This window comes from Trichoderma evansii (genome assembly GCF_050947405.1).
Source record: "Trichoderma evansii strain SZMC 28006 chromosome Unknown GGI43scaffold_2, whole genome shotgun sequence".
NCBI lineage: Eukaryota > Fungi > Ascomycota > Sordariomycetes > Hypocreales > Hypocreaceae > Trichoderma > Trichoderma evansii.
Window position 1 is genome coordinate 2,786,631 of NW_028145204.1, and position 26,436 is coordinate 2,813,066.

The 26,436-nt window shown below is 47.1% G+C and overlaps 9 protein-coding genes across 9 annotated transcripts; 2 read left to right on the top strand and 7 right to left on the bottom strand.

Annotated features, from left to right (window-relative positions):
- Positions 1-92: 92 nt before the first annotated feature.
- GGI43DRAFT_168896 (major facilitator superfamily domain-containing protein) lies at positions 93-1,912 on the bottom strand. Its single transcript, XM_083199679.1, has one exon. The coding sequence runs from the start codon at positions 1,682-1,684 to the stop codon at positions 182-184; it is 1,503 nt and encodes a 500-aa protein (XP_083065430.1). The 5' UTR covers positions 1,685-1,912; the 3' UTR covers positions 93-181.
- Positions 1,913-3,045, bottom strand: GGI43DRAFT_168895 (uncharacterized protein). The gene has a single exon (XM_083199678.1). It carries the CDS (start codon positions 2,961-2,963, stop codon positions 2,142-2,144), a length of 822 nt encoding a protein of 273 aa, XP_083065431.1. The 5' UTR covers positions 2,964-3,045; the 3' UTR covers positions 1,913-2,141.
- Positions 3,046-4,514, bottom strand: GGI43DRAFT_168894 (TauD/TfdA family dioxygenase). Its single transcript, XM_083199677.1, has 2 exons — positions 4,246-4,514; positions 3,046-4,147 (listed from the first exon to the last, which is right to left on the bottom strand). Exons 1-2 carry the CDS (start codon positions 4,400-4,402, stop codon positions 3,129-3,131), a joined length of 1,176 nt encoding a protein of 391 aa, XP_083065432.1. The 5' UTR covers positions 4,403-4,514; the 3' UTR covers positions 3,046-3,128.
- A 4,834-nt stretch (positions 4,515-9,348) lies between these two features.
- GGI43DRAFT_169113 (Zn(II)2Cys6 transcription factor) lies at positions 9,349-12,979 on the top strand. Its single transcript, XM_083199682.1, has 9 exons — positions 9,349-9,619; positions 9,739-9,764; positions 9,885-10,315; positions 10,401-10,595; positions 10,677-10,821; positions 10,879-11,291; positions 11,373-11,913; positions 11,970-12,043; positions 12,095-12,979. The coding sequence occupies exons 1-9, from the start codon at positions 9,547-9,549 to the stop codon at positions 12,576-12,578; spliced, it is 2,382 nt and encodes a 793-aa protein (XP_083065433.1). The 5' UTR covers positions 9,349-9,546; the 3' UTR covers positions 12,579-12,979.
- Positions 12,623-14,657, bottom strand: GGI43DRAFT_429755 (Alpha/Beta hydrolase protein; the record flags this gene model as incomplete). The annotated part of the gene is made up of 3 exons (XM_083209157.1): positions 12,623-13,427; positions 13,507-14,227; positions 14,457-14,657. 3 exons carry the CDS (start codon positions 14,655-14,657, stop codon positions 13,216-13,218), a joined length of 1,134 nt encoding a protein of 377 aa, XP_083065434.1. The 3' UTR covers positions 12,623-13,215.
- Positions 14,658-17,065: 2,408 nt separating this feature from the next.
- On the bottom strand, positions 17,066-18,506 carry GGI43DRAFT_429763 (5'-methylthioadenosine/S-adenosylhomocysteine nucleosidase family protein). Its single transcript, XM_083209158.1, has one exon. It carries the CDS (start codon positions 18,220-18,222, stop codon positions 17,122-17,124), a length of 1,101 nt encoding a protein of 366 aa, XP_083065435.1. The 5' UTR covers positions 18,223-18,506; the 3' UTR covers positions 17,066-17,121.
- An 844-nt stretch (positions 18,507-19,350) lies between these two features.
- Positions 19,351-20,564, bottom strand: GGI43DRAFT_394681 (ribonuclease H-like domain-containing protein). The gene has a single exon (XM_083204787.1). The coding sequence runs from the start codon at positions 20,392-20,394 to the stop codon at positions 19,576-19,578; it is 819 nt and encodes a 272-aa protein (XP_083065436.1). The 5' UTR covers positions 20,395-20,564; the 3' UTR covers positions 19,351-19,575.
- Positions 20,565-20,861: 297 nt separating this feature from the next.
- GGI43DRAFT_429767 (uncharacterized protein) lies at positions 20,862-22,720 on the top strand (the record flags this gene model as incomplete). The annotated part of the gene is made up of 3 exons (XM_083209159.1): positions 20,862-21,765; positions 21,818-21,976; positions 22,058-22,720. 3 exons carry the CDS (start codon positions 20,862-20,864, stop codon positions 22,261-22,263), a joined length of 1,269 nt encoding a protein of 422 aa, XP_083065437.1. The 3' UTR covers positions 22,264-22,720.
- Positions 22,721-23,783: 1,063 nt separating this feature from the next.
- Positions 23,784-25,173, bottom strand: GGI43DRAFT_169196 (uncharacterized protein). Its single transcript, XM_083199684.1, has one exon. The coding sequence runs from the start codon at positions 24,929-24,931 to the stop codon at positions 23,957-23,959; it is 975 nt and encodes a 324-aa protein (XP_083065438.1). The 5' UTR covers positions 24,932-25,173; the 3' UTR covers positions 23,784-23,956.
- Between the last annotated feature and the right edge of the window lie 1,263 nt (positions 25,174-26,436).

The following is a 26,436-nucleotide window of genomic DNA, read 5'->3' on the forward strand; positions in this document are numbered from 1 at the left end:
GTAATATCCAACAGGAAATTCAACCCTTGATTTTGCGCCCTTTATACGCAGCTGCGAAAGTGTATAATATATAGCAGCAACGTTCTCCTTCGTATAAAACCTTGTCTCACTCCCTCTTTCTGCACTCCTTTTATGCTCAATAGAAATAAAAACTCTTCAAATACTGCGCCTTCTTTTTACTCTACTCCTCGTCTTCATTTTGTATAAGCTTATGGGACTGCTTATCCTCCGGAAGCCATTGAACAAATATAGACAGAGACATGGCAATGGGGATGAGAATCGCCCACACCAGGTGGCCCCAGAGGATTTGGTCTCGTACACCAATGGCGAATATCGCCGTGGAAACACCAGGCACAAACGACCGGATGGCACTAGCGGCGGTCATGGCCAAGGCGTTGAGAGTGCCCATGACATGTGGGTTGGGAGACACGTCATTGAGGGCCAGCTGGACGGCCGTAAAGGCCATTGACACACCAGGTCCGATAAAAGCAACAACGACGGCCATGACCCAAAATATCGCGGCGGTAGTCTCCGTGCCGATACGGAGGAGCGTGTTCATGACAATGTAACCCACAAAGAACAGCGGGTATACGTAAACGCAGGCGGACAGGGAACCCTTGGTTCCAAAGCGACGCTGCAGCGTTGGGAATGCGACGACAAGCCAGGTGGCTTGGCTGGCGCCCTGGACGGTCATCCAGACGGAGATGCGGAAGGGGGAGAAGTCGACACCGCCGAGCTCGATGGGCGTGTAAAGCAGCACGGGCAGGATGGCGGTGAAAGCAAAGGCGAGGAACATGACATGGGTGTAGACCCAGATGACGATGGCGACGCCGGGGGCCTTGAGGAGCTCGAAGGTGGATAATCGCTGGGGCCGGGCTGGTGCGGATACTCCAGCAGTGGTGGTTGTAGACTCTGGCTCGAGGGTTTCTTCGAGGAAGGAAATAGACAGGACAATGCTGACGACGCTGCACGCGGTGATGGCTACGCCGGCCAGAATATAGGGATAGTCCTCCAACAGCTTAATGCCTCCAAACAAGCCCGGGAACTGCTCCGTCGGATCGGCCAGCAAGCCGCCAATCATCGGTCCAAGGAAGATTCCCACGTTGTTGGCAAACGCAAACCAACTAAACGCCACAGCCTGCGTCTCAGCCGTCGTGTGGTCCGACAGCATCGTCCGAATCACCAGTCCCGAGCCGCTGAACACACCGGCAATGCACCGGAACACAATCATCTGCAAGATGGACGTCGACACGGTGAAGAAGAAGGTCGCCACGGCCATGCCCACAAGCGACCACAGCAGCACGGGCTTGCGGCCCACGGTGTCGGCGAGGTAGCCCCAAAAGTAGAGCACGAACATTTGCGTGAGGGAGAAGAGCGACTCGATCAGGCCGCTGTAGAAGCCGACGTCCGATTTGGGCAGGTTGCCGTTGCGCTCGACCATTCGCGCGATGAAAGGGAAGATGGCGAAGAAGGCGATGGGCTCGATGGCCTTTGCGAGGCAGAGCAGAAAGACCTGCATCTTGGGCAGGGGCTTGCCTGGGGTAGGACGGGCGGCGTCATCTTCGACGTCGTTTGACTTGTTGCCGATGAGAGGCGTCGTTTCTGAGGCCATGGGCTCGGGGTCCATGAGGGTGAGGTCTGAGGAGGAGGCCGAGGATATCGGGTCGGGGGCGGGAGGTGCCATTGTGACGATGCGAGTTGTATAAAGTTGAAACCGAGATATTCACGGTAGCTGACAGATCAACAGCTAGCTGCCAAGACGAGATCGACCTGTCTTTATGGTCACCTTCTCGCCATCAAGAGTAGTCTTCAGTAGCAGTCTCTTTCAACTGAAGTTCAAGAGTTGAAAAAGAAGAGAGAGAGAAAAAAAAGACAAGCAAAAAGAAAAGAAGAAAGAGAGCTGCGGAGGCAAACTCGGTGTAATAAGCACTGCCCCAGAAAAAAAAAGATCTTGAGTCACAATAGGAAAGAAGTAATAACCCGTGAGTCAGGTTAAAGATAAGCGCTTGATATATTTGCGTCTAAGATTGTTAATATGGATGTACTTGTCTAAAACGAGCATACGCAAATGGAGCGTAATCGTCGCGTCTATGGCCTAATCGCAGCAATTTCAGCGCAACACGCCAAAATCCCGACACCGCTCAATGGCTGCAGTGCAACCCAACCCCTCCATTCCCGAGATGCTCCGCTGTAAACCCCCAGAAATTCCCCCCGCCAATGCACACGCCGCCCTGTAATACAGCGCAATGCACAGGCGGGACAGCGGACGCTAGCGCGGGCAAATCTACCTCGCATCCTTCTCCGCCTGTTTTCGGTGTCTTTTGCATCGAGAAAGAGGCGCTAGGCCGCCGCGGACTACAGAGGGTCGGCAGCTGAGCCGACAGGGCACTCTCTTCCACTGGCTGGGCTCCAGTTTGGCGGGGAGCGGCCGCTGTGAATGGGCGCTTCACCGGGGGTGAAAAAGGGCTCGTGATGCGCTGCATACACATAAATCTTCGCTGAGGCCCCAGATTCGAGGGGTCATGAGAACACGATTTTGGTGGGATTAAGACACTTTTTTTTTTTATCCGAAGCCAAGGGTCGCTTATCTCCCCCCAACCATCTGCCTTTTCCTGGTTTATTCCCGCGCCGGTTGCGGTGAAGTCGGACTTGAGGCCTATACCGCATGCAGGCCTGTATAAGACGATGGACTCCATAGCACTACCATCCCCATGATGGACAAGGTCGATTATGCGGGCGCTGTGTCGAGCATACTGCTGCCCCTCTCCCCCCTTCTCGAACGCTATTCGTACACAGCTTGGCATAACTTGGCTTGACTTGGACATCTGATGTGTAGTGGCGTTGCGCCTTGCATCTTGGCCTCCGTTCTTCGGGAGGATCAAGGCATTTGATGTAAGGGAAAGGCGGTGGGTTGGAGTGTGGCGGTATGCGCTACATATCTCGCGGCTTCGTTTGTTGCCCATCCGCACTCGTTCGTTTTGTCTCTGCTACCACCGTTGGATCCAGTAGTATCTGCCTGTCTCATCACGTTCTATCACAGGTCGCGAGCCGCATAACCGGCTGGCCGATGGCGGCGCGGCGATCAACAATCAAAGCATCACGAGTCGTCTCGTCTCTGCAAAAAAGCCTCAGAAGTATCTGGGCCCCTCGGGCAAGCTGCTGCCCGCAATGTTGCACTGGCGAAAGAGGCGCACCTCGTCCTCCGCGAACGCTCCCACGACCGAGTGAATCAGGCTCCTGTTGTGGAAGATGACGAAATCGCCCTCTTCCCAGTCGTGCGCGTACACAAATCCAGGCGCGATGCCGGGACGCTGCAGGCGGTAGACGATCTCGCGCACCTCCTCTAGGTCGTCGATGACTTTTCCGCCGGCCAGGTGCAACTTCCGGATCGCGGAGGGGTGGATTTGCAATGCGAGACGGTCGTCCTGCGGGTTGCGCCAGCACATGGGTAGGATTTGGATCTTGTCTTGCTCTATTTCGGGGAGGCTGTCAAGCGGCACTTCCTTGCCCTCTGAGACGAGACCCAGGCCGTCTGAGCGGGACTTTGCGCTACTCATCCATACGTAGGGATGCGGTGCATATTCGACTTTTGTGTTGAGGGCGAACTGTTTGTCTTCGGGCGATAGGAGGTCGTACATTGTGTACCCCGATACGAACGCCGTTGTGCCCAGAGGGACCGTCATCTGTTCGCCTGTATCCTCATATCGAATCGTCTGCGTACGGCCGCGAGGAACCCGGGCTGCGAAGAGCGTCGTAGCCACCGGGGGAGCCAGTCCGTACAGCGCCGCATCAATGTGCCATCTGTAGAACCGAGTGAAGTCCAGATCGTCCTTTTCAGGTATAACCGTGGCGTGGAAGGTCTTGTGGTGCGGGTGCCGCAGTTGAATATCCTTCAGTCCTTCGTACTCCTCTACGAAGCCGTTTCCAATAACTTGAACTTGTGGCTGATGTGGGATTGTCTTGAGATCAGGATGCAGGATGGATCGCTTTGCGTCGAGTGTCTTCCCATGACCATATGAGGCAGTCGCTTTGGGGTCGAACCGTTGTGTGATTTCGTATTGTGCCTTTGGTGAGACATCATACTGCGCCTTGAAAACGAGGACTTGGTATCTGTATAGAGCGTCTTTGATGATGTCGAAGTCGGCATCTGAGACACAGGGTGTCAGCCAAGTCTTTCATTGCCGTATGTAGATAATGCTGCTTCTGCTGCTGCTTCCTTCTTTGTCTCGCCTTCTATGCACTCACCAGATATCTTGTTGATGCCAACGCCATGAACAGCAGCTCCGAACCGGACGCTTGACCCCGGCCGATGCACAAGCGGCTGTACCGTGGCCCTCGAGGAGGCGACTGTGGCATATGATGCCGCCTGCCGGCTGATTCCCCCAAGTTTTCGCAGAGACATTGTGTTTACGTATAGGATGGCCGTGTCTCAGCCAGTTTCCGAGTTCGATGCAGGTCTAGTATCGGAGATGACGGACGCAAGCGCGAACGGGTTCCCGGTTGGCTTTTATCCTCGGCTGTTAGCTAATAGTTGAAGCCAAGTGCGAAACCGTCAGCGCTGTGGGGTCGTATAAATAAGCTCTCTGTCCGAGCGCTCCTATCTGACGCAGCAACTTGCGTGTTCTGTCATATCTTGTCGAGATGAAGCATTCCTAATCGACATTCCACTAATAAGCGACATCTGGGGAGGCAATTGCAGATAAACGGGCGGACGTCGCCGAATCGCGCGCGCCCTTTGTGTCGAGCTGGGATCGCGGCATCGAGTATCAAGGGATCCACTGATAAGATATCGATCTCCGTTGTACGGATAGTAGCGGCGTGGGCGGTTCGCCCCAGAAACGTGCCCATACGGGGTAGATACTGGGTGATTAGATTAGGTGAGCTAATTCGTATTGCATGATATGAATGGGCTGATATCAGATTATAGCCAGCCAGTAGAGGCGCTGTCGGATTTAGAGTTATCAGTCCTTGAGTTCGGCTGGACATCGTATCACCGAAGTCAGAATTGCGCTATTAGCAATACCGTCCTTCATAGTCTCTATGCACTTACACTCACTAGGAATATGCTTATACTACTTATACTCCCTAGGAATATGCCTCTACTACATACATTCACGAGGAATATGCTTCCTCTACTTGAAGCATATTCCCAGTGAGCGTAAGTACACATAGACTAGGTTAGCATGGCATCTGTGTTAAAGCAGTTGACATCTGCTGCTGGGTATACATGTATCTCCACTGAGTGACTCTCCATTAGCAGCTTCATGTTTTACAGCACAGCCGCATGGTAGGTAGATGTCACAAGGGGCTGGGATGCTGAGTTTATGCTGTTACTCTTTCTTTACATCTTTCAATTCCATTACTAAGAACCTATTCTCTGGAACCCGTACGTAAATTCCTTATTCCCTAGAGATGATGTCATTTGTCGAAAGTGTCATGATCCACAATGCGCCGAGACAGTAGTGAGGTCATTCATTACCTAAAAACACTTGATCTCTATACATCATAGATGTTCGGAGAGTACATAATCTTCAAACTCGCATCCAGCGGTTCTAGGAAGTGATCCCTGATACAAGAAATTCTGTTTAATTTTATTTTTTTTCTCTTCTTTGTACAAACAATAATCACAGAAGAATTGTAGAAAAATCGGTCTTTAACTGTAAGGATAAAATGTGTGAGACTTACTTGATCCATTATATTGGAAATATCTAAGACTGCATGTAGTATAGCAGTCAATATACTCTGGTGGAGATTACATAACCTCACATCGTCCTCTCATAATGAGCATGATATCCCAACATGCACGGATGTGATTCTGAATAGCTAGGTCGTTGATTATGGTAAGATGGCTTTCAGCCGCTGCCAAGGACGACGTCAGCAATGCCGTAAAAGCAGCACTGTTATCCCTTGCTATTACGGCCATCTTCATGTACCTATTGTCCTATCGTACATGTAGACTGTGATTCAACGTCGAAATCATCCGGAACATAGTAATTATGGCTCGAAAGGAACATCGCATTTTGAGTGACTGAGGTGACGAATATACCATCACTATATGGGTGATCCTGCTAGAGAGCAACCTTTGGCGTCTCACAACTCCGTCCATCAATAGCCACCATCAAGAGACCGATGAGTGTCATCGAAAGTTGTAGTGGCCAAGCGTCGTGATTCTTTCACCAAGATATTTCTTCGTGGATTTCCGCTTTACATCGGATATATCTTCGTGTCTAAATTCCGATTCTGGCCACCATTGCTGTCGTTCGCATCCCCATTTTGGGCTGCATCAGTTTAAGTTTTGCCATTATCGTCATTTAATTTAGGCATCCTTTGGACATTTTATTCGCCTGCATGTGATAGAGTTCAGTTGGTCGTGAAGTCATTCTCTGTTGCGAAGCTGCCTCCCTGGCTAGAACAGTACACGTTTGGTTCATGTTCTGGGGTCTATCGGGGATTTTATGCTTATAATCAGCTTCTATATTGCCACACCATCTTTTAGTCGAGTTATCGGCATGGAACTCTATCCCAACCTTATTATTTGGAGCAATCCCAGCAATTCAGCCGTGGTTGACTTTGATATGACCATTCTAGCTGAACTTTAGCCGTGGCATGATCTGATCGCTGAAACAGGTAGAGGGCATCAAGAATTTGGGGGCATTGCTAATTCATATTGCCATGGGAGGAAGGCTCTCCAGGATGCCGGGATATCCTTAGGGGCATGCAGTCCGCATACGAGTCGTCCAATGGCAGTTACAGAAATTCATCACTCCGTCATATTAGCGGCACAGGGAAGGTTGTCGTAAACAGGTGCGCTTACATGTACTTGTCCCCTTGGAAAGAGAATGCGGCTCGTTATCCTCACCTTTAGGCACCCGAGAATAGAGGACGGGCATCCCACATTACTCGGTATGCTGACTGCTTACCAATATGCAATACAACTAATATAGCATCTCTCAATCATGAGCCGATGAACATCATGAGCGAATGAACACACCGCAACAGGTATTAGCCAGTGCAATATGATACATGTGTCAAGTGCTTATCCGTGATGAAGCTTCATCAGCTGGAGCGATAGTACCAAGTACGTACACGAATATGCCCCCTTAACCTCCCTCCCCACTACTCAAGATCGGATCCCTTATGTTGGCCATCGAGACGCTCCTTTGTCTCCAATACACGCCACCTATTAGTAACAGATGGACACACGAATTTCTACTTTCAGTGCTCCCCGAGTCTAGGATCTGCCAGTCAAATAGCCTCGCTCGGGTACTATTCGTTCGGGGAATAGTCAAGCAGCGCTACAGATGTCGAATATCCAGAACCCCACAAGCCGCCGCCCTTCATTCCCCGTTTGGTGGATCTTTCTGCGAATGGATCCAGGGAGCGTGCTCGGAGTACTATTAGAAAATAAATGGGTTGTTCTCCGTACGTGTATTTGAAACTAATGCCATCTCTTTTGTTGCTCCATTTCAGGAAAGGGAAAGAGAAAATTTGAGAGGCGAAATTTGAGAACAAAGCGACCAACAGACCTCCACTCCGAGTGTGGCGTCCGTATCCATGTTCGAATTCAACGTTTCTAGCGCAAACAAGATCGAAGATGCACCGTACACCTTCTTTTGCCCCATACAGGTCTCACAGTCACGAATCACGTCTACGCTTTTTCAACTCGGCGTTTTTTGACCGTTTCAATCCTTGTCGCATATGCTACTTTAGCGGACAGAACATAGAATAGCAGTGCCCCTTGAAAAGGATCTATGCGCCGTTCCAGTAGCTTAAGCAGGGCACTCCTGTGTGCAATGAGCAGGCGAGGTCTGGCATTCTCAGCCTGGACGTATTAGTGAACAACGGGTTGGAGATTGAAAGTGCGTGTAATTCAGCCAGCATATTAAGGTGAACCCGAGTATAACTCCAATTGGCCCCCTTGTGCATAAAGGATGCCTTGCAATTGCCACGTGAAAGGAAAAAAACAAACATGCCATCTGCAGCGAGCACGACAGAATGTAACAATGCAGAATGTAACGGTAGTTAAGTCTACGCTCGGAGCTTGATAATCAGCGCTAGAGACCAGGACTAATGCATATTTCGGCAAAGGGCCGAAAATGTATAAAACTCGAGATTGGTTGTGACTTGCCGGGATATTCCATATGGTAATGAATAGGGTTGAGACATGCGTCATGGAAGACGTTTATAGATGTATTAGTCGAAATCATGCTCAATTGCGAGAGGCATACGCCTGCGCGTTGAGGCAAGCTGTATATTATTATTATTTTAACACAAATATGCAGTCTTTCTGTTGGAGCAGCTAGATTGCGATTGCTAATGACCAACTTTATACGTACAACGCAGGCCATATTCCAAATGTCAAGATTAATACTTATTGATGTGATGGATATGTACAGACTGATCGTATGCCACCGTTTTCGTGTATCAGCAGGTTCGATAAGCTTACTCCTAATACTCCGTAAATAGTGAGTAATCAATCGTCGTATTCATATAAGCCCTTTCCACTGTATGTTTTTCTGGTCTTTATATAGATATACATCTATCACAACTTCGGGAATTGGAGCTACTGTACGAATGCAAAGACTACCTCATAAGGAATAGAACATAATGCCACCATGTAGAAATCCTCTGGTGCTTGGTTGGAGCTGGCGGCAGCTATGGCACAATAAGTGTCACGCACCTTACTCGTGCAGGGGTGTCTGTGCGTTGTTTTGGAGTGGTCGCGACTTCAGCTGGTGTACTTCTAAGCACGAGCTTGGATGAATTGTCATGGAATTTAATTTCAAAGGTGAATGCTATAATATCACATGTAAATGTCGATTATACTAGGTACTGGGTATCCAGTATCGATAGGAGTAGTGGTGGAAATAGCATCATCATTTGGGAAGGTACGGGAAGGAATTTTCAATTTCCATGGCCAGCAAGCACGACAAAAACAATCAAACGAAAACACATCAAGGTCCCCACGCCAATTTGTCTCTCCATCTCAACTCATGACTCGAGCCACCGGCCGCTATCGCAGCGCCTTCCAACAACGAAGCACTACAGGCAATCGTATCGACTTAAGCCGCATCTTCTCTCCACGACGTGCCAGTGTCAATTAATAGTAAGGATGGTTATCTGATGCGAGACACAGCTAACATCTCGGCAGCGCCTAAAAAGGCCTGGCTCCACCATCCACCAGCTGGGCTTGTCGTCAGTTGCACCAGGTTCATACTAGCCAGGGCTCGGCGACAGCTCTCCGATGCTGTCGAGCAGCGCCAGACTAGTGTGGACTCCGCTGAGGCGTCTGGGATTGGATCGGGCGCAGAGTCAGCCGTCGAAAGGGGACTTGACAAGTTACAAGCCGGGTAGCGATGATTTCGGAATCTCAACTCTTGCACTCAATCGCCATCTCGAGAGGTGAATTTCGTTACTCAAAGGGGATCGGGCCCCTCCCGCCATGCTAATTCGCAACGGCGACTCTTGCGTGATAATGAAAGAAGGATGATATTTTAGCGTCCTCAGTACTTCGTACAGCCAAGCGAAACTACTCGCAGCCAGCAAATGGTCTCGCAAGCACAGCAGCGCAGTGGCGCGACTGCAGCTCGAAATGAAACTGCGCCAAAGGCAACCATAGGTGAGAACAGCAGCTTTCCCGTCTCCTTTTCCTGTCTTCTATCCTTATTCTTCCATTCGAAGCTCATCGAGTATCTAATTCTTGCGAGATATTGTTCACTAACCAAACCCGTCCCGCAGCCTGTCTGGTTTGTAGATCAAGAAAGGTATGCAGTGTCCACCAAGGTCTTGGGTAGCAAGGAAGAACCTCAGCAGACTCGAGTTTCTTGGGCTTCTAGCAGCTTGATTATTCAACGAAATTCTCATCAAATCTTCTTTCGGATTAGGTCAAATGCGACAAGACTATACCCGAGTGTCGAAACTGCCTTCGACTGGGTGTCGGATGTCCTGGCTTCAGCCCACAGAGCGAATTCATCTCGCGTAAGGAGATGCAGAAATCCGCGGATGACATCTTCAAGGCTGCCGGAGTTGAAAAGCGACGGGTGGGATCCTGCGAAGAATGTCGATCGTCGAAGCATCGCTGCACCAAGACTCGACCATCCTGTCGCCGCTGCATCTTGCGCAACTTGCCTTGCATCTATCCCTCAAAGTTAGACAAGCAGCACGAGCGCGAATCTTCTTCTCAGCCAGCAAGCTCAGTGGCCAGCTCTACGATTGCTGCTGCAGGACTCACCTCGATGACCTCAGCTCAGCCTTTGGAAGCTACCCAGTGGACAAATCCCACGCTACTGCAGGCATTTGGCGTCAATATTGAAAGGTAGAATGGGAAACAAGATAAGAGCTCTTCTAAGCTCCAGTGATCTTTTTTAGCATCTAGATTCATGTGCTAACGTCAAGTAAAGCCTATGCACAGATACCCTCCCGAAAGACCACGGGCTTCGACTTCGTCTAATTACTGCTTACTTTGAACGGAATCACTACCTCCGCTGTCTCTCTTTCATTCATCGCCCCTCTTTTATGCAGTCACTCGAATCAGCAAGCATTGCGCAGGATTATGGAGAACCCCTACTCTACATAATATGCGCCCTTGGTGCTAGGTAAGCTATTCTTGGCTGTTGATTTCTCCAGTCTGCGAAACAAAAGAAAATCGCAAGCTAACCCTGTATATCTGGCCTTAGGCACATTTACTTTGATGCCATACTGAGTCTAGACGGCTCCGATCGCGATGCGCTTCCAACAGCGATTCCAGGGCACGAATGGGCTGAACGAGCGAGAAAGGAGGTATTGGGAGAGCTGCATGCTCCAACAATACAAAGTCTTATGGTGAGTTGTTAAGCAAGCTCTAGTCCTGCCAGCCTATCTAATCACGCTTTTCTATAGACGGTAGCTCTTCTATGTGAGTATGGTCTTCGGGAAGACCAGCATGCTTTAGTCTTTATCCTGCTGGCTTTTTTGCAACGCGCCATAAGGTTGCTGAGCTTGGATTCGCCGCGCCCACTTCACAGTCGTCGTACAGCCGCCCAGATGATTCAACGAGAGATAGAAAATCGCATCGTTTGGGCCAGTTTTGTCATTGATGGTCTTGCTGCCAACGGAGTAGAGAAAAATATGTGCTGGAAAGACCACATACCAGAAATTCCACTGCCTTGCCCCGACGACTGCTTTACATCTCAACTTTCATCATCGCCGCACTATCTTTTACAGATCGAAGGCTCAGGAATGCAATCTATTGCAGAGTTGGACTTGTCATCTCTCATGATATTAGTTGTGCGCCTGAGAACCAAAGTAATGCAGTATGTTCTTTTCCTTTTCCTTTCCCCCTCTCTGCTATATCAATCCCTTTCGAGTTACTTATTGCCACTGTTTTATTCTAGAATTATTCGAGTTGCTGGTGATAACATGCGTATTTGGGAGCCGTCATGTCCCTTCTTCAGAATCATTGATCAACTCAATGCCCTTTACAACAATTTGCCGGAAAAGTATTACCTAACAGATACCAACCTCTTTGTGCTAAAGGAGAAGGGAATGCTCGGTGGTGTTTTTGCTCTTCATCTCTTTATTCATGCCGTCATCTTTGATCTCACTCGAATTTCGCTAGCCGGCTTCAACTTCCCCCTCGCGCCAGCATTTAAAAACGCACCACTTCATTTCCGAGCACATTGTCAAAACCTTTGTCGCTATCATGCGACTCAAGTATCCCGCATAATCCGTACCGGAATGAACTTTAGTCCAAATGCATTCGATGACCTCTTTTGCCCTGATGCAATTGTCGAATCGACAAAAGTGCAAATTATCTATGCGGCTACCGTTGATCAGTCTCCTCAGACTTTACAAGAGACTAGAGATAATATCATATCCAACTTTAGCTTCCTCTTGGGTGTTCACAATCGTGGAAAAGAGGCACCTATACAATTTGTAGGCTTTTCCTCTTTCTACCAACTCGTCTGTGTGCTAGTCGCTAATGATAGTAGATACGGGGCCTTCTTCCATTATGCCATCTTTTTGGCTTTCGGGATATTGCAGAGAGATATCAAGAAACGCTTAGGTCTGTTTGAATTCCCGATGAATAAATACTCGTGCGATTAACTAATGCCAGCCTTAGCATACCAATCGATCCTGCTGAAGTCACAGGGTCTGCGGAAGATGACCATCTTTCAGCATTGGCCTCATTCCGGAGAGGTAGAGCACAGCTTGAAGAGGCACAGTCAACAAGCAGCGTCAAGACGATGTCAGCAAATGACAACAAATCACCATTAATCCAAGCAAGTCAGAACCTTTTTTACGAGACGTCAATAGATAAGAGCGGTAGTATTAGCGACTTTACAAATTCGCTACCAGTACTGAGACCAACGTACCCCCCACTAGAGATAGCACCCGAACTCATGAATCAGAGCTTGCCTCAAAGAAACCCGATTCACATAATACCGTCGGCAGAAGTTATGGTTCAGAATGGGGCTATGATGCAGCCCTCAGTTGACGATTATATCAAAACGGCGGATGAAATGTCGGCCTATTTGACATGGGGCATCCCGGACATACCTCAATGGCTTAATCTGCCTGATCAAATGCCCCCTGGATGAGAAATTGGACAGTCTATTCTTTTAATGGAAATTGATTAACCTTCGCTTCAAGGCATTGCTATATTCCCAGCTCGCCTCTAGCAGATAACTGCTTCACAGTGGACTCAAGGCCCGCCCACAAGACGCTACGCAACGATGTGCTCACATTGATCTCACCAGAAGGCTGCGGAGACTTTGGTGTAAATCTTTTTACATAATATCCGTCTTTGCATGTATAGCATGCGCTGGATACTCCTTTTAAGGCCAAGAGCGACCATAATACCCACAATTTCACGGAGCATTCAACTATTCATCCAATAGAAGTGGCCATAGCTCGCGATAGTATTCTTGGCCCACGAGGAGCAAATAGCTTCTCCGGCCCCAACTAGTGTCGGCCAAGTTTTCCGAGGCAAGCTAATACTGCCGGGCCATTTTGGTCTATGGTTCGACGATCATGTTTTAGGAAAGTCGGCGATGAATCGTGTCACGGAATTGAAACCTGAGCTAGGTAACGGATAACAGGACTGTAATAGGTAAATAAACCGAATTATAAAGACTAAGTAGGAGTGGTTTGACCGTTTTAAACAAAATCTAATTATCGCTATAAATAACCCCAGTCTACTCCGCAATATTAACATCAATTCGCACCATCTTACGACTAAAAAGAGCTAAGGAAGTTAAACATAGACGCATATGTAGTTTTGTGAGAATATCCCAGGTTGAGGCCGTGGCCGGCGCCGGGAACAATGCTTGTGTTAAAGGTTGCGGCGTTGGGGAAAAAGGCCTTGGAGGGAGCAAGGAGATCGGGAAAAGCCCCTTGAATGCTTGTGGTGTCTTTGCAGTTGCCACCGCAGAAGGGTATATCTCGTTCTAGATTGATTAAAAGTGTTAGCTACGTAATATTATATGGCTCGTGAAACCAAGGAATCGAAGACTAGGGGGAACAAACCTCCTGTGATGATGAAAAGGCGGCCTTTGAAGGAGTTGGTCACGCCCGCACCAGAGCCAAGTGTTAGCAGTTCACCAGGAGCGGCTGCTTGGCCAATGGTGAAAGCGTTGGCGAGCATCTTGGAATCGAAATCGCCTGGGGCAAAGAACTGAAAGTTGACGCCAATGGAGGACTGTGGCGCAATGTAGCCGAGGGGATAATTGGCTGCCAGGATGTGATTCTCTTTTACGGGACTAAAGTTGCCGCCAAGGAGGAAGGCGGTGATGAAATTCGGGTTCTGGCTCAGGCTGAAGCCGGTCAGGATGGCAGCTTCGCTGAAGTCCGGGTTTGCGTTGATGAAGCTATATGTAATAGCGGAGCCAAAGGAGTGCCCGACGTGGATGAATTTATCGAACTTTGCGCTGATGCCGTGGACGGAGCCGCCACGGAGGAGGTTGGAAAGTTCTTGAAGAGCGGCAACTTCGAGGGATAGTTGGATCTCGTTGACGGGATCGCCCTTGGAAGAGGAGGCGATGCCGAGACGATCCCAAGTGAAGGTTGAGTAGCCTTGCTCGTCGACAGCCTGAGCGACGTAGCTGTAGTTGTACTTGTTAAAGGAGACATCCCAGTAGCTACGATCGAAACCGACGCCGTGAGTAAGGATTTGGAGGGCTTTGCCGGGCCCGTGGTCTGGCTGGCAGTAGGTGGCAGCAATGGAGTATTTGCCGCTGACGGTTTTATACTAGAAATGGAGAAGACGTTGAGTAAGATTTGAGGATTTCCGGACATATAAACGTATACCCTCACAAAATTGGACTGTGGGCCCTTCTTCATTAAAGTATCATGCTAACTGTCTTCAGTAGCCTATCGACTGATTATAGTAAATAGTGGAGGGATTTCCATCAACACCCACAGTCCAAGTTTTCGAGGGAAATACGGTATATTTAATGAAACAGACAAAGAAAACTCACTCCTGTTAGAATATTATCGGTGTAATTAGTACCCGGATGGATGAGATCAAGGGCGAAATTGTTCACATCGATTTCCGATACCAGGTTTGGGAGATTGAAGACGGCATTGCGGGCTGAGATGGAGATGGGAATATCGAGATTTTGGCATTTTCTCGCTATGACGACGGTGGCTAGAGCCAGGAGAGCTGCTGGCTTGAACATAATGGTTGTCTGATTGGTAAAATTTGAATTAAAAGGGTGAGCTTGGTAGATAAGGTTTATTAAACTTCAACCATTGATGATGAGGCTGATGCCATGGAATAAGAGTTCTCAATGTTGCAACGAGGGATCTATATATACACATATGTGATGAAGTCTATACAACTCTTTCAACATTGTTCCGGATATTCCGGTACGTCGAAGCCGGACGAAGCCATCTGCGATGAAGTCTACACGAATCTTCAACATTGTGCTGCATATCTCGGCACGTCGAAGCCGGACGAAGCCGGACGGATTCAACGGCACTTACTTCATGATCCCGATTATCGCTTATGTTCCCCATAACAAGACCACGATGCCGGTAGATGGATGCTGTTCCTGGCAGAAGCTTGTAAGTGGGCAAATTCGTATTAGTCGCGGCTAAGCTTCAAAAGGCTAGGGAACTAGCCGGTGAAAATAAAAGTCTTACCGGCGCAGGGAAGTATTTTTCAATTGCGTAACGCGTATATGAAAATGGAATCTTGAGCAGTGTAGGGATATTATTTGTCATGTTATAGGGTGGACGCGACTCAAGCGTATATGCAGGAGTTTACGAGGATAAATGTGTCAAAATGGAGCCTTCAACTATTTGTCATGTCATCTCACAGGGGCGTAGTTTTTATTAGCATCAATGGCTCTTTCTATGACGTAAATAGTGCAAAGTGTCAATTGTTTTTAGGGGGGAAATGGTTATATATATTATTAAGTTATAATTCATGAATCTTATCTAAAAAAGAAATGTTATGGAAACAAACTTGTCTCGAGTCCGCCAATATGCATTGATATGGCAACCGTACAGCAGAATACCCCAGGCTAATCAAACTCTGCAATCGATCAAAATGGGCATGGGCGACCAAAACGAGACTGCTGTAAGGGTCATACTTGAAATGTTACGGTCCATTGCTAGTAAACCAGCAGCTATATATTTTATACCAGTAGCTACAAGCGAAAGAAAATTGAATGGCAAGGAAACTATTAATCATAAAGCAATAGTAATATGTAGTTTATCTCGCTACACTTGAAGAGAATAATTGACTGGTAACATTCCCAATGCAATTATTCCTTCCAAGTATAAAGGGATAAACTACATATTACTACTGCTTTTTAATTAATAGTTTCCTTGCTTGCAATTTTTTCTTCTCGGCTGCGGATACTGGTATAACAAATTACACAGCTGCTATTTGTCGGCACCGGCTTGCAACCCTCAACTGTGGCCCTTACTACGGCCTCTTTCAGGTCATCCTTGACCATCTTGATCGATTATAGAGGTTTATTAGCCCCGCGAGCTTATTCTCTGTTGCGAGGTTGTCTGTTAGGGGACAGCATTGTTGGATTTTGGTGTTGTTGTGCGTGCATAGGTTATGGTTAATGATCTATGAGGGGATGATTGAGGGTTTTTATACTCGTGACGCAAGGGAGACTTGGGTAATGCCACGTCACGTTATGGTTGAGTCATTTCGGCGTGGAATCTTATTTATCGCTTGCGGCGATCTACCCGTTAATCGCCCTGAGCTAATTGAGCCTACTAAACTCTATTATATTCGGATGGGATAGCTGCGTGTATTAACTTTAGCTATTATACCTACAGCGCAACACCGATATTGTTTTGCTTTCTTAGGTAAGCGTCGCCCACTTTGAGAGCTCTTGAGATATTTTTAATAGTCGTTGGAATGCGTTTGATCGTGGATTGTGATCTTGCTGTTTGAGAGTTGTTCTATGGAGAAGGATTTCATCCATCTTCCAAGGAACCATCGAGGGCTTATCTGCCTGCAATTGGCTTCCTTTTGTTGAGTTCCTTCTGTTAGATTCTTCATTGTTGCATTTGAATCATCGGCGTGGAGCTCTATCTTCGGTGTGCGAACTATATCTTGAACCTTATTGTTGTTGAGCGATCCAGGAGATCTGGCTTTGGTTCAACCTTGATGGCCAACCTGGCTGAACCTTATAGCTATATGGATACTATCCTATCCATCAGTCATTGAACCGACTGCACCGGCCTTGATGGCCTATTTGAACATATTTAACTGCATTTATAAATAAAATCTATAAATTAGTCATTGGAATACTGGGTAAATTACTTGTTTAATAGGCTGTTTTTGCTGAATTATGAAAAAGAAAAGAGAACACAGTGTATTGTTGTGATTAAGAAGCTGGAAGCTCGTTAGCTGAAGTGATAGGTATATACGCTAATGTGTAAGATAGTCTCTCCCAACTCCATTAAAGTTTCTTTCCTTCCACAAAAGTTTTATGATAATAGTATATATTGTGTTGAACTATCTACTCTACGAATGTTAATATTAGTATATATCTTGTTCACAGCCAGTAACTGTTAGCAATTTGGCTGTAATTGACGCTGATACCCAGTTTAGTGGGAGCCAATATCTGGTTTCCACAATTTAAATTCCATATACTATCTGAACTCATGACTTTATATATTAGGTCGTGATATATCTGTGAGGATATATCTCCCAAGGAGAGCTTTTGCAGCAGAAGCCGCTGTTGCTGCTGCGAAGTTTTGCCACGCATTGTTTTTATGGCTGTCAGCATAGTCGCATACACCCTTGACAATAATGCAGGGTATTTCCTCCCAAATGCCAGCCCCTTCCATTTCAAATGCAATAATACCTTCATCTTTCGCTATTCTATCACGGTCTAATCCACATTTCATCACTGTGTCTCCAGAAGCAACAATCCCAAAATGAATCGTTGGTTCTTGTATTCCTTTTGCGTTATCATGCTCTGGTTCTCGCTTTTCTTTAAGTGCTTTTCGAGTTATAACCTCGTTAATATTGCAGCCAACGTCGTCACAAATTGCATGGCGAGCATAGTCGCAGACAGCATCAGTGTTACTCTCGCAGATCTTGCAATTGTAAGCCGGCGAATGATGTTTGTGGATATAGTTTGATCTGAAAAGCTGGTCTTTGGCTAGACCTGGGTAACAGTAGTTGAGATTTCTTCTGCCTCGGCCTCGAAAGCTTTTCGCTGCTGCCTTTGTCTGCAGCTGAAGTAGAAAGCTGGCGGTTTGAGCTTGTAGCAATTCTTGGCCTCGGGCGGTCTCAATAAAGCTTAGCAAGCCCCTGACATTTTTATTTGTTTTGGATAAATTATCATCCACGGTATTTTTGCGAATGAATTCGTCTGTGTATTTGCTTCCAAAATCATGCTGGACAATGTACTTGCTAATGACAACATCGCCCAGTAAGATTTCGGCAACGCCAGAATATGGAACGCCCCCACAAATACTGACAAGGAGGAGCAGCTCGACATTGTTATAACTTGATCGAAAGTTGGCCGCAGACGCCGCAGAATTTACTTTTCCCATTTGTGGAAGCAGAGCAATAACAACATTATGCTTGCCGATGCGTGCTGTTGTATATGTATTGCAATCCCCAATGGCTCTTCCATATCGATCGCCATCAACATCCCAAAATTCATCAACAACAAGGCAGAGAGCGTCATATTCTATAGGAATAGCGCATATGATACCAATAAAAAAATCGCTGCGATGATATGGGGCACGAAATGCCATACTAAAGAAATATAAAGTGTATAATATTAGAAAGAAATGTGACGACCCGGTCACTATATTCCTAGAATAGTTAGTGGCTCAGGGGATTCCCAAGGGACAAACCTGGTCTTATGGTTTATGTTGGCGGATAAGTGTTGGGGGATCTATGGGCAGTAATAATATTTCGTAGCAAGTGTCACCAGTGAGTAAGACTTAGTGAATGGCACTTCAATCTTGATTCTGTGTTAACAACTGGCTATCTAAATTATTCTAATGAGTGTTAGAACCGTAAACTTATATACCCAGTTGGTCTGGCTGGATCATCTCAGATTTAGATGATCCAGTTCATGGATCATTTGGATCATTAATGATCCTGATGATCCATCGCTGATTGGTCCGCCGCTCCGATGTTGATCCGGCGGCGCCTACCCTGTAGGCCTATTGTTGCGACCATAAGAGTCGGGTCGTAACAAGAAATGTAAAATATATATTACAAGAAAGAAATGTGAAAAGGTAGAAAGTGAAGCAGTGGCAGCAGCAGAGCCCCACAGGCAAACGGCATCACTTCACCTAGCGATTGATAGCCTCAGTGGTACCGCACACGGCTTCTATCGTCCATCATCAGCTATAGGCACCGCACTTGAGAAGCGTTGGGAAACTGAACTACAATCCCAGAAGAAGTATCACCATCCATGTATATTCGTATATAGATCCTACTTCGTCAGACTGTAAATAGATGCTTCATTTTGAGTTATTCAACAATTAACTATGTAGATGTTTATAGTAACTTGTAACTATAATGCTATTATATCTTTATACAAACAGTCTAATAAAGAGTAATTTTCATAAATTACATTTTACTTTTTGAGAAATTCGATGATGTATAATATTCATTTGTTTGCACTAAATTACAGCTGCATTTGCCAGTATTACCCTTGATGCAGTAGCACTAGATGCTCCGTACTCTGATACATCTTACATATCAATGATCTACTTTGGAACCTCACCATTATATTAACACTAGGACTAGTGCCGTCGAGTATACAAGTACAGTGCTGTAGTCTTGGTATACTAAGAGGCTAATACGGTCTCATTTTACCTTTACCTTCTTCACTTTTATATTCGCATTATGCAACGCAAATATGACAGCACAACTATGATAACGCACTACAATATCAATATATAGATAAAACGGAAATACAAGTTTGTTCAGTTTGTACACGTGAAATATGAATTTACATGACAATTCATTTGTTTAAATCTGAGGTTTTAAGCTATCTAAGAGAAAATTCATTTCCACTACAGACTATAGTCGCATCCAGAGATAGAGCTGCAATTGAACCCAAATAGCATACACACTAGCATCTTCCTTCACTACCAACCAGCGGGGGCTAATGCCATATGCCTCCCCTTTCCATTGTAACTTGGTGATTGAGATTGCTCAACTCTTTCCTTCGAAACACTATTTACCCTCAGCTTCCATGCAGGCGTGATTTTGCTGCTATAGTGTGCCCACAAGCGAGGCAGGATCTGTACATCCTGGGTACAGTAAAGGCTGATATCCTCCCGCAGGGGGCGTTCATTAAACACTGCATAACTCCCGCCATTCTCGGGGTTAAATAGCTGCACTCCTTTGTCCTTGATCTGCATCCAGCTACGCCTCTCGGTGGCAGAGAGGGGGGCGTCTCTTTCGATGCACTTTGAGAGTCCAGAAACAAGTCTTCTATTCGAGTTCCGCGTTGCAAGCTCCATGAGTTGAAGATCAAGTACACCGGCCAAGTTTATTTGGAAGTGATGGTAGAGTGCATCTGAGTCGTTGCGAACATCGAAAAATACCTTGGGAATTGTGCTTGATTCAAAAATATCCTTCAAAGTGCGACCACTTTCTCCGCACGTCGAGAAGCATTTATCTCTCAGGGTGAGTACGTCGATTAAGTAAACTTGCTTGGTAGTATGAATGTATACTTGCAGTATCGAGATTGTACCAATCCGAGAAAGATTGACTCCTTCTAGGTCAATGTATATCGAAGGCGGTTCAACCGGTAGCCCTTCGAGAGAATCAACCACTTCAGCCACACCAGGAACAGTATCAATGAGAGTCGGATTTAGAGAATCGCCCAGGTCAAGTGTGTTGAGTAGTGTCGTAGTTAACGTTGATCTACTTACACCCTGGCTGTTTAGGTATCCCGCCATAATTTATGTTGCTGGGTATAATAAATAAGCAGGTATGATGATTCTTGCTCTCTCTTGAGTTCAAAGGAATCGAATAGTGGGCAGAAAAGCAGCATTGCTTTGAATACTGGCAGAAATCCATCTTTTTATAACCAAAGAGGGGATCACATGGTATCTAATAATTGGCAGACGAATGTTGTAGGCCTCCCGCAGGCCGCCGTGGTGTGGTGTGTGGCTGCAAATGGAATAGCAACACTTTGCAATTTCAGCCAAGCCAACAGATTGTAAGGTGTTGGATATGATCAGGCCAATGGATAAGGATATCAGAAGCGGGGTACTTCTCTCAATTTTGGCGCGATCGTGGTTATTATGATGAAGGCAGCGGTATTCTGTACTCTTTGATTCTCTTTATCAAGAATTTGTTGCTCTGCTCAAACATCAATTCGAGTCATCTCTTCTACAAAAAAACTTATATCAGCCGCGAAGCCATGAACGAGCTAACCACAAGCCTTAATGGACTAAAAGTTACCCACGTTGGTTTCGCAGACGAATATACACCAGATTGGGTTCCGTTCTCTCCGTCAGGCAATCTCGCAACGAAATTGTATGACACTCCACGTTATCTTTTTCGTGTGTATTCAGATGCGTCCGCAGGAGAGAACAGTAGCGAAATGATGAAATCCGTGGACGCACTGGAGAACAATTTAACAGACATTTTTGCACGGCATAACACTTCAAATATTGCTTCAACTCTCAAAAATCACCTCAGGTGGTGGGAAAATCTATTCGGGGATCCTTTCATATCCTGGACAACTTCACTTCTTGTCGCGATCCAGTACGCCATCTTCAAGCATAAGGTGCAACATTCCAAATTGAACACGATTTATCTGTGCATTATTGACACCACTCTCTTCCCCGATGGAGTGTTCCTAAAAGACCTCGACCTGATCGAGGAATTCCTTGAGAAGGCCCCTGGTCACCGAGGGCTCGGCAACCTCCATCAGTTGCGGAATAGGGCACATAAGACTTATTCTGGTTTCTACTACTTCGGAGAATACCTCTCACAAGGGCTGACCAAAATTAATGGCCGTTCATGCGTGGTGCCTTGCGATAAGATTATTAGCAATCACTTGTTTGCTATAATGCCCCAATTCAAAATCGAAATAGAACGCGAAAATCCAAGATGGGCAGAGGCGGTGATAGAGTTCCGGGAGCCGTTCTACAATAAAGAGCAAGAGGTGATAGACAATTCCAAATTCACAGAGGCAATGGCGATAGCGTTAGAATTCGATACGGAATGGGTTATGCCCATGCTAGCCAATTTATTAGCTCTGAGTCCTCATACGGCTAGAAATCCTGCGAACATAGATCGGATATCGAAACTATGTTCCAGTGCGTGTTGGCCCTAAAAAGGCAACGTCCTAGCTTGCTAACGAAACATTAGATGAGATAAAACACAGTCTATCGTCCAAATTCACGAATGTTGTGGCCAATAACAAAATCCCTGAGGTCTTCGAGTTTGGGAAGATCATTCATGATATTAATAAGGACTACTATGTCAAGTCTATTGCCGTCTTGGTGAGATCTATGAAAGAGACTACAGGTGCATTACACGCCACACGTTGCCTTACAATGGTATACTGAGACAGATTTCGGAGTGCTAACACTTCAAATTCTATGCTAGATATTGCTCGCCGGTTTATTAGTGACTCTAAGACCACTGGAGGCCGAAAGAAGCTAGGTACAGGCAACTTAGCAGGCTGTCTCCCGCCCTTAGACCATGACCATGTGCAGCCACTTGTGGAGAGCGTAGAAACGCTAAGTGGAATCATACAAGAACTTCAAGAAGCTATGACTTGGAAGGGTGAATCAGAGATCATGTGGCACTGAACGCCTCCAAGTAACGCCATTAACATACGCGGGCTGTTGACCTATTCCAAAAGTGTAGTTTCTGGGCTAATAAGTAACTACTTCAATACAAATATATTCATAAATATATTTAAGATTTTTTAGTCCAAGTCAATGTACTGTAGAAATATATCACATACTCCACGAAGAAGGATTTTGTGTCGTGGTGTTAATCCGTTGTCGAGCAAGTATACTTACTGCCTAGACGATTTCCTCCTCTTAATGAGGATTTTATTTAGCTCCGTATTTATTTAGAATTATTGCTCAGTAGAAATACGTAAGCTCAGCCGCTAAAGGTAAAGTAAGAGCAGAGTGCACAATACAGGATAGGCTTACAAGTACCTTGTAGAGGTAAGCTGCCAGAGCTGTATGCGACTTACTAATACTGGATGTCTTATTAGAGGCTTTCAATACTAATATTGTAATTCAATTACTCCCTTGGACAGCGAATGAGACATGACTAGCTCATAGCATCAAGTCTTCGTTGTTAGTCCGGTACGTAATACAAAGAGGACCGCCCACATCAGCATTACGACATTATCGCAATACGAGAAAATGACCTCTGCCTTTGAATAGAATCTCTTCCAGATCCTTTCATCAAAAGCATTAAGCTTCTTTCCAAAGGTTGCATCCAGATCGCCCAGCACCCCAGCTCACGGAACACTCCAAAGAACAAAGGCTAAGATCGGCCCAGCGCCGCCGGAGCATCAAATCATCCTCGGGCCGTCGGACGCTCACCAATTGCGTATTCTGACGTACACGAATTTTGCAAAAAGAGAGTTGGAGTCAATGTTCCGGTTTCTAGTCAAAGTTACCATGTCCCAATTGGGCGTATGGCGCGTCCGTCATGATGAGCAGCGAAGCGCGTTGTGTAACTGTCACATGTGAATCGCCCATTACGTCATCGTGGCTTTGATGAAGTCACCGCTTGATGAAACCAAAACTATAGCGACTCTTAGTAAGAATATGGCCAAGAATAGAGTAATACATTTTAGACATGCTTATTTTGGTAAGGAAATCATGGAACCTACTACCAGAGCAGAATATCTGGATCATGGACGGCTCTCAAGATCCCGACATAGGCACACCACCTTTCTCCATAGTAACAAGCTTCAAAGCTATTCTTACAGAAGTCGCATAAGTTCAGAGATTAATTTGAAACGAATACAGTCAGAAAATGAAGTGCATGAAACGACAATACACACTGTAATAATCCCTTCGTCGATGTCTGATTGTCACTCAAGTAAAGCATACAATATTGCGGAAGAGAATAGAATCGTAATAATATTCCAGTGTGCGCGCCATGGCAACACCCGTATAAGTGACTAAAACACCTAGCTAGACAAAGTCCGTAATCATCCAAACACTAAGCTAAGAAAGAAAAAAACGCGTCGCCGCCCATCCATATAGGAGTATAAAAACTATCATCACGGATTCTGTCGGTACACCACTTGCGCTGCAGGCTGTAGTATACAAACATCTATCTATCCCAAACCATGGAAAAATCCGTTCCATTTCTATGCCCCTATTGAAGAAAAAGAAAAACGCCGAGAGAAAAAAGCAATCACGCTAGATTATATGATGGACCAGTCTGAGGTGAGGCTCTCCCACCTGTCCAGTTTCCAAAATCCCGGCGGGGCACGGGGGGATCCCAAGCAGACCTGCTACGAGCCGATCAACCTAACATAATCCAATTTTCTGCGGACGGGTTGTTTGTGTTTTCCAAAATCTCAGTCTGAGAAGGCACATCGTCGTCAATCTCGCCGTCAGAGAAGCAGTCGTAATCAGACAGACTGTCGTCCATCATCAAATCAGGAGGCTGAGAAGTTTCAACATCAAATGATGGATTTGATGTGTCCTTCCCGTAGACTACCCTCAGAGGAGGGAAAGCGTCACTGATATTTGAGTCATCAGCGGTTGAAAGGTGAGTTGTTGAGGCCTTGGCGCTGTAGTCGCCAAGGTCGGTAAAGGAGAGGGTGAGGGCAGCACGCTTGCCACCCTTCTTTGACTTGCGACCACGCTTTGCAGGACGGATAGTATACACAGGATCCTCGTGTTGGATGCTGTTTAGGTTGAAGACTTCCTCAGGGCGCTGCTCCTCATTGTCGTAGAGCAGACCCTGGTGGTATAGCTCAGCAACCTGCGCATCCTCGCTCTCGGGAGAAGCGCGGATGTGGACTTTGCCCTTGGCGGTGCTTGCAACACGGAAAGCCTCCTCGCGCTCCAAGCTAGGTCGTCTTACAAGTCGATGCGCGTCACTTGGTAGCGCAACCGCGCTGCGAGCAAGCTCTCGGCCCTCATCTGCTTCTCTGCGAGGCGATACCCTCGGCACTCGGTGTTCACGCCTGGCTGCCGAAGCATGGGAGAATACGATCTGACGGAGATCATTCTCAATTTGTGATCGTAGAGGACGAGGTCCCTCGACGGAGCCTCCGTCCTTTCGGCAGGCCTTCTTGGCACCGGAGACACAAGGATAGTTGGATGGGTAGGCGAGCTGATGATAGGCGAGGTTTGGAGATTCGGCCAAGCGCTTCGCGGTAGACCTTATGAAATAGTTGGCACCACGGCGTCGAATGGCTCCGCGCTTGGATTGGACATGGCGCTTGACAGCAGGGGATGTAAAGGCGCTGCGATCCATGATAGCCTCCATGATGACTTTTATATAGGTGCGTATAGCTCTTGTTGTGGACAGATAAGAGAGAGAAAGATGCCTCGTGGCCGAATCAGATATGGATAGATGGAAGATGGTCGAAGATGAAGATGTCAAAGTCGACTGGAGTAGGGCGTAGGAAGAGGAGATGAACTATAGAGGGAAGAATAAGGGATGACATGTTAGTCATGGATGTCATGGCTCATGGATGTCATGGCTACTAGCCTAGGGGCTCTCGCTTAATGGATGGATTCACTTACAAGTACAAAGGAGCGCTGGGTTGGTACAGATTACAAACAAAGCACAGAACACGAACAGTGACGCACTCTAGTTACAGAAGGCGCGTTCGTGATGATATTAGGGCGTGTCCCAGAGGAAGCCGGAATGGTGATGGCCGTTTGTAGAAAGTAGTAGTAGTAATAGAATAAGAAGCTCAAAGAGCCGAGTAGAAGAACAAAGAAGTAGAAGAAGAAGGAACAAGGAGCAGGACAGATGGACCCTTTTGGATGCCCATGTCCCGCGGCCCAGCCATCGATCTTCTTATACTACTTATCCATCAGGCCTATCTCGCTGTCACTTGCATGGCGTGCTGATTGGCCTGGGGGAGTCATCTGGCCGTGCTGGCGGCGAGCGCATGACGTGACTCACTCTCGTCCAAGGAAGCGGCCGGGCTGGTGGCGCAGCTCAGTCACCGAGGATAAGAGACACAGCGAGCAGCGCGTTGGCCCGGCTGGTCTCGGGAAAGGGGGGGCTTGTTGGCCGGAAGTGGAAGAGCGCCATAGCGAGGCTGACGGGAAGGATGGAGGCCCAGTGGCAGCAGCAGTGCGAGCATTGTTGGCGTTGTTGCAGGCTGAAATGAAGGTGTGCAGATAGCAGCCATGTATGAGGTAAGGTGTGTCACCGGTCAGAACGAGGGCAGAATAGGAGGCAGCGCCGCCGGAAGAGGAAAGCGGCGAGGCCAGAGGCCCGCCTGCGTGCAGAGTGCAGTGCGGAGTACAGGGAACGCGGTGGATACTGCCAGGTACCAACAGAGTCCTGGCATCAGCAGCGGTATACAGTACGAGATGGTCACACGGTACGAGGTAAAGGGGTCGCCGGGCAGTGATGGCATTGAATATCGGGACGTGCTGGTTGGGAGGGAACAGTGCCGTGGAATGGGCGAGTGTTATTAGTGTCACAACTCATACTGTATTTCATACGGCGATGGCAGTGCTCTGAGAATAGAGTTCTCTGTACAGAGGGCTACCTCAGCACGTAATAGGAACAGCTGCTGAGTCAATGTCAAGTGGCTGTATGGAGTACCAGCGCAAACTCCCGGCCACACGCTTCCGAGAGCCCATTTTAGGCTTCCGGGGATGAGGCAACCCGTGCCCCGGGTTTTTGTCTCGTGTCCGCAAGCGCTGGACCAAGTACCTGTACTCCGTGGGACTATAGAGTCATCCAGCGGATACAGAGTACAGAGTACGGGGTAAGCGCACAGCACCGGAATAGGCACACGTTGCAAG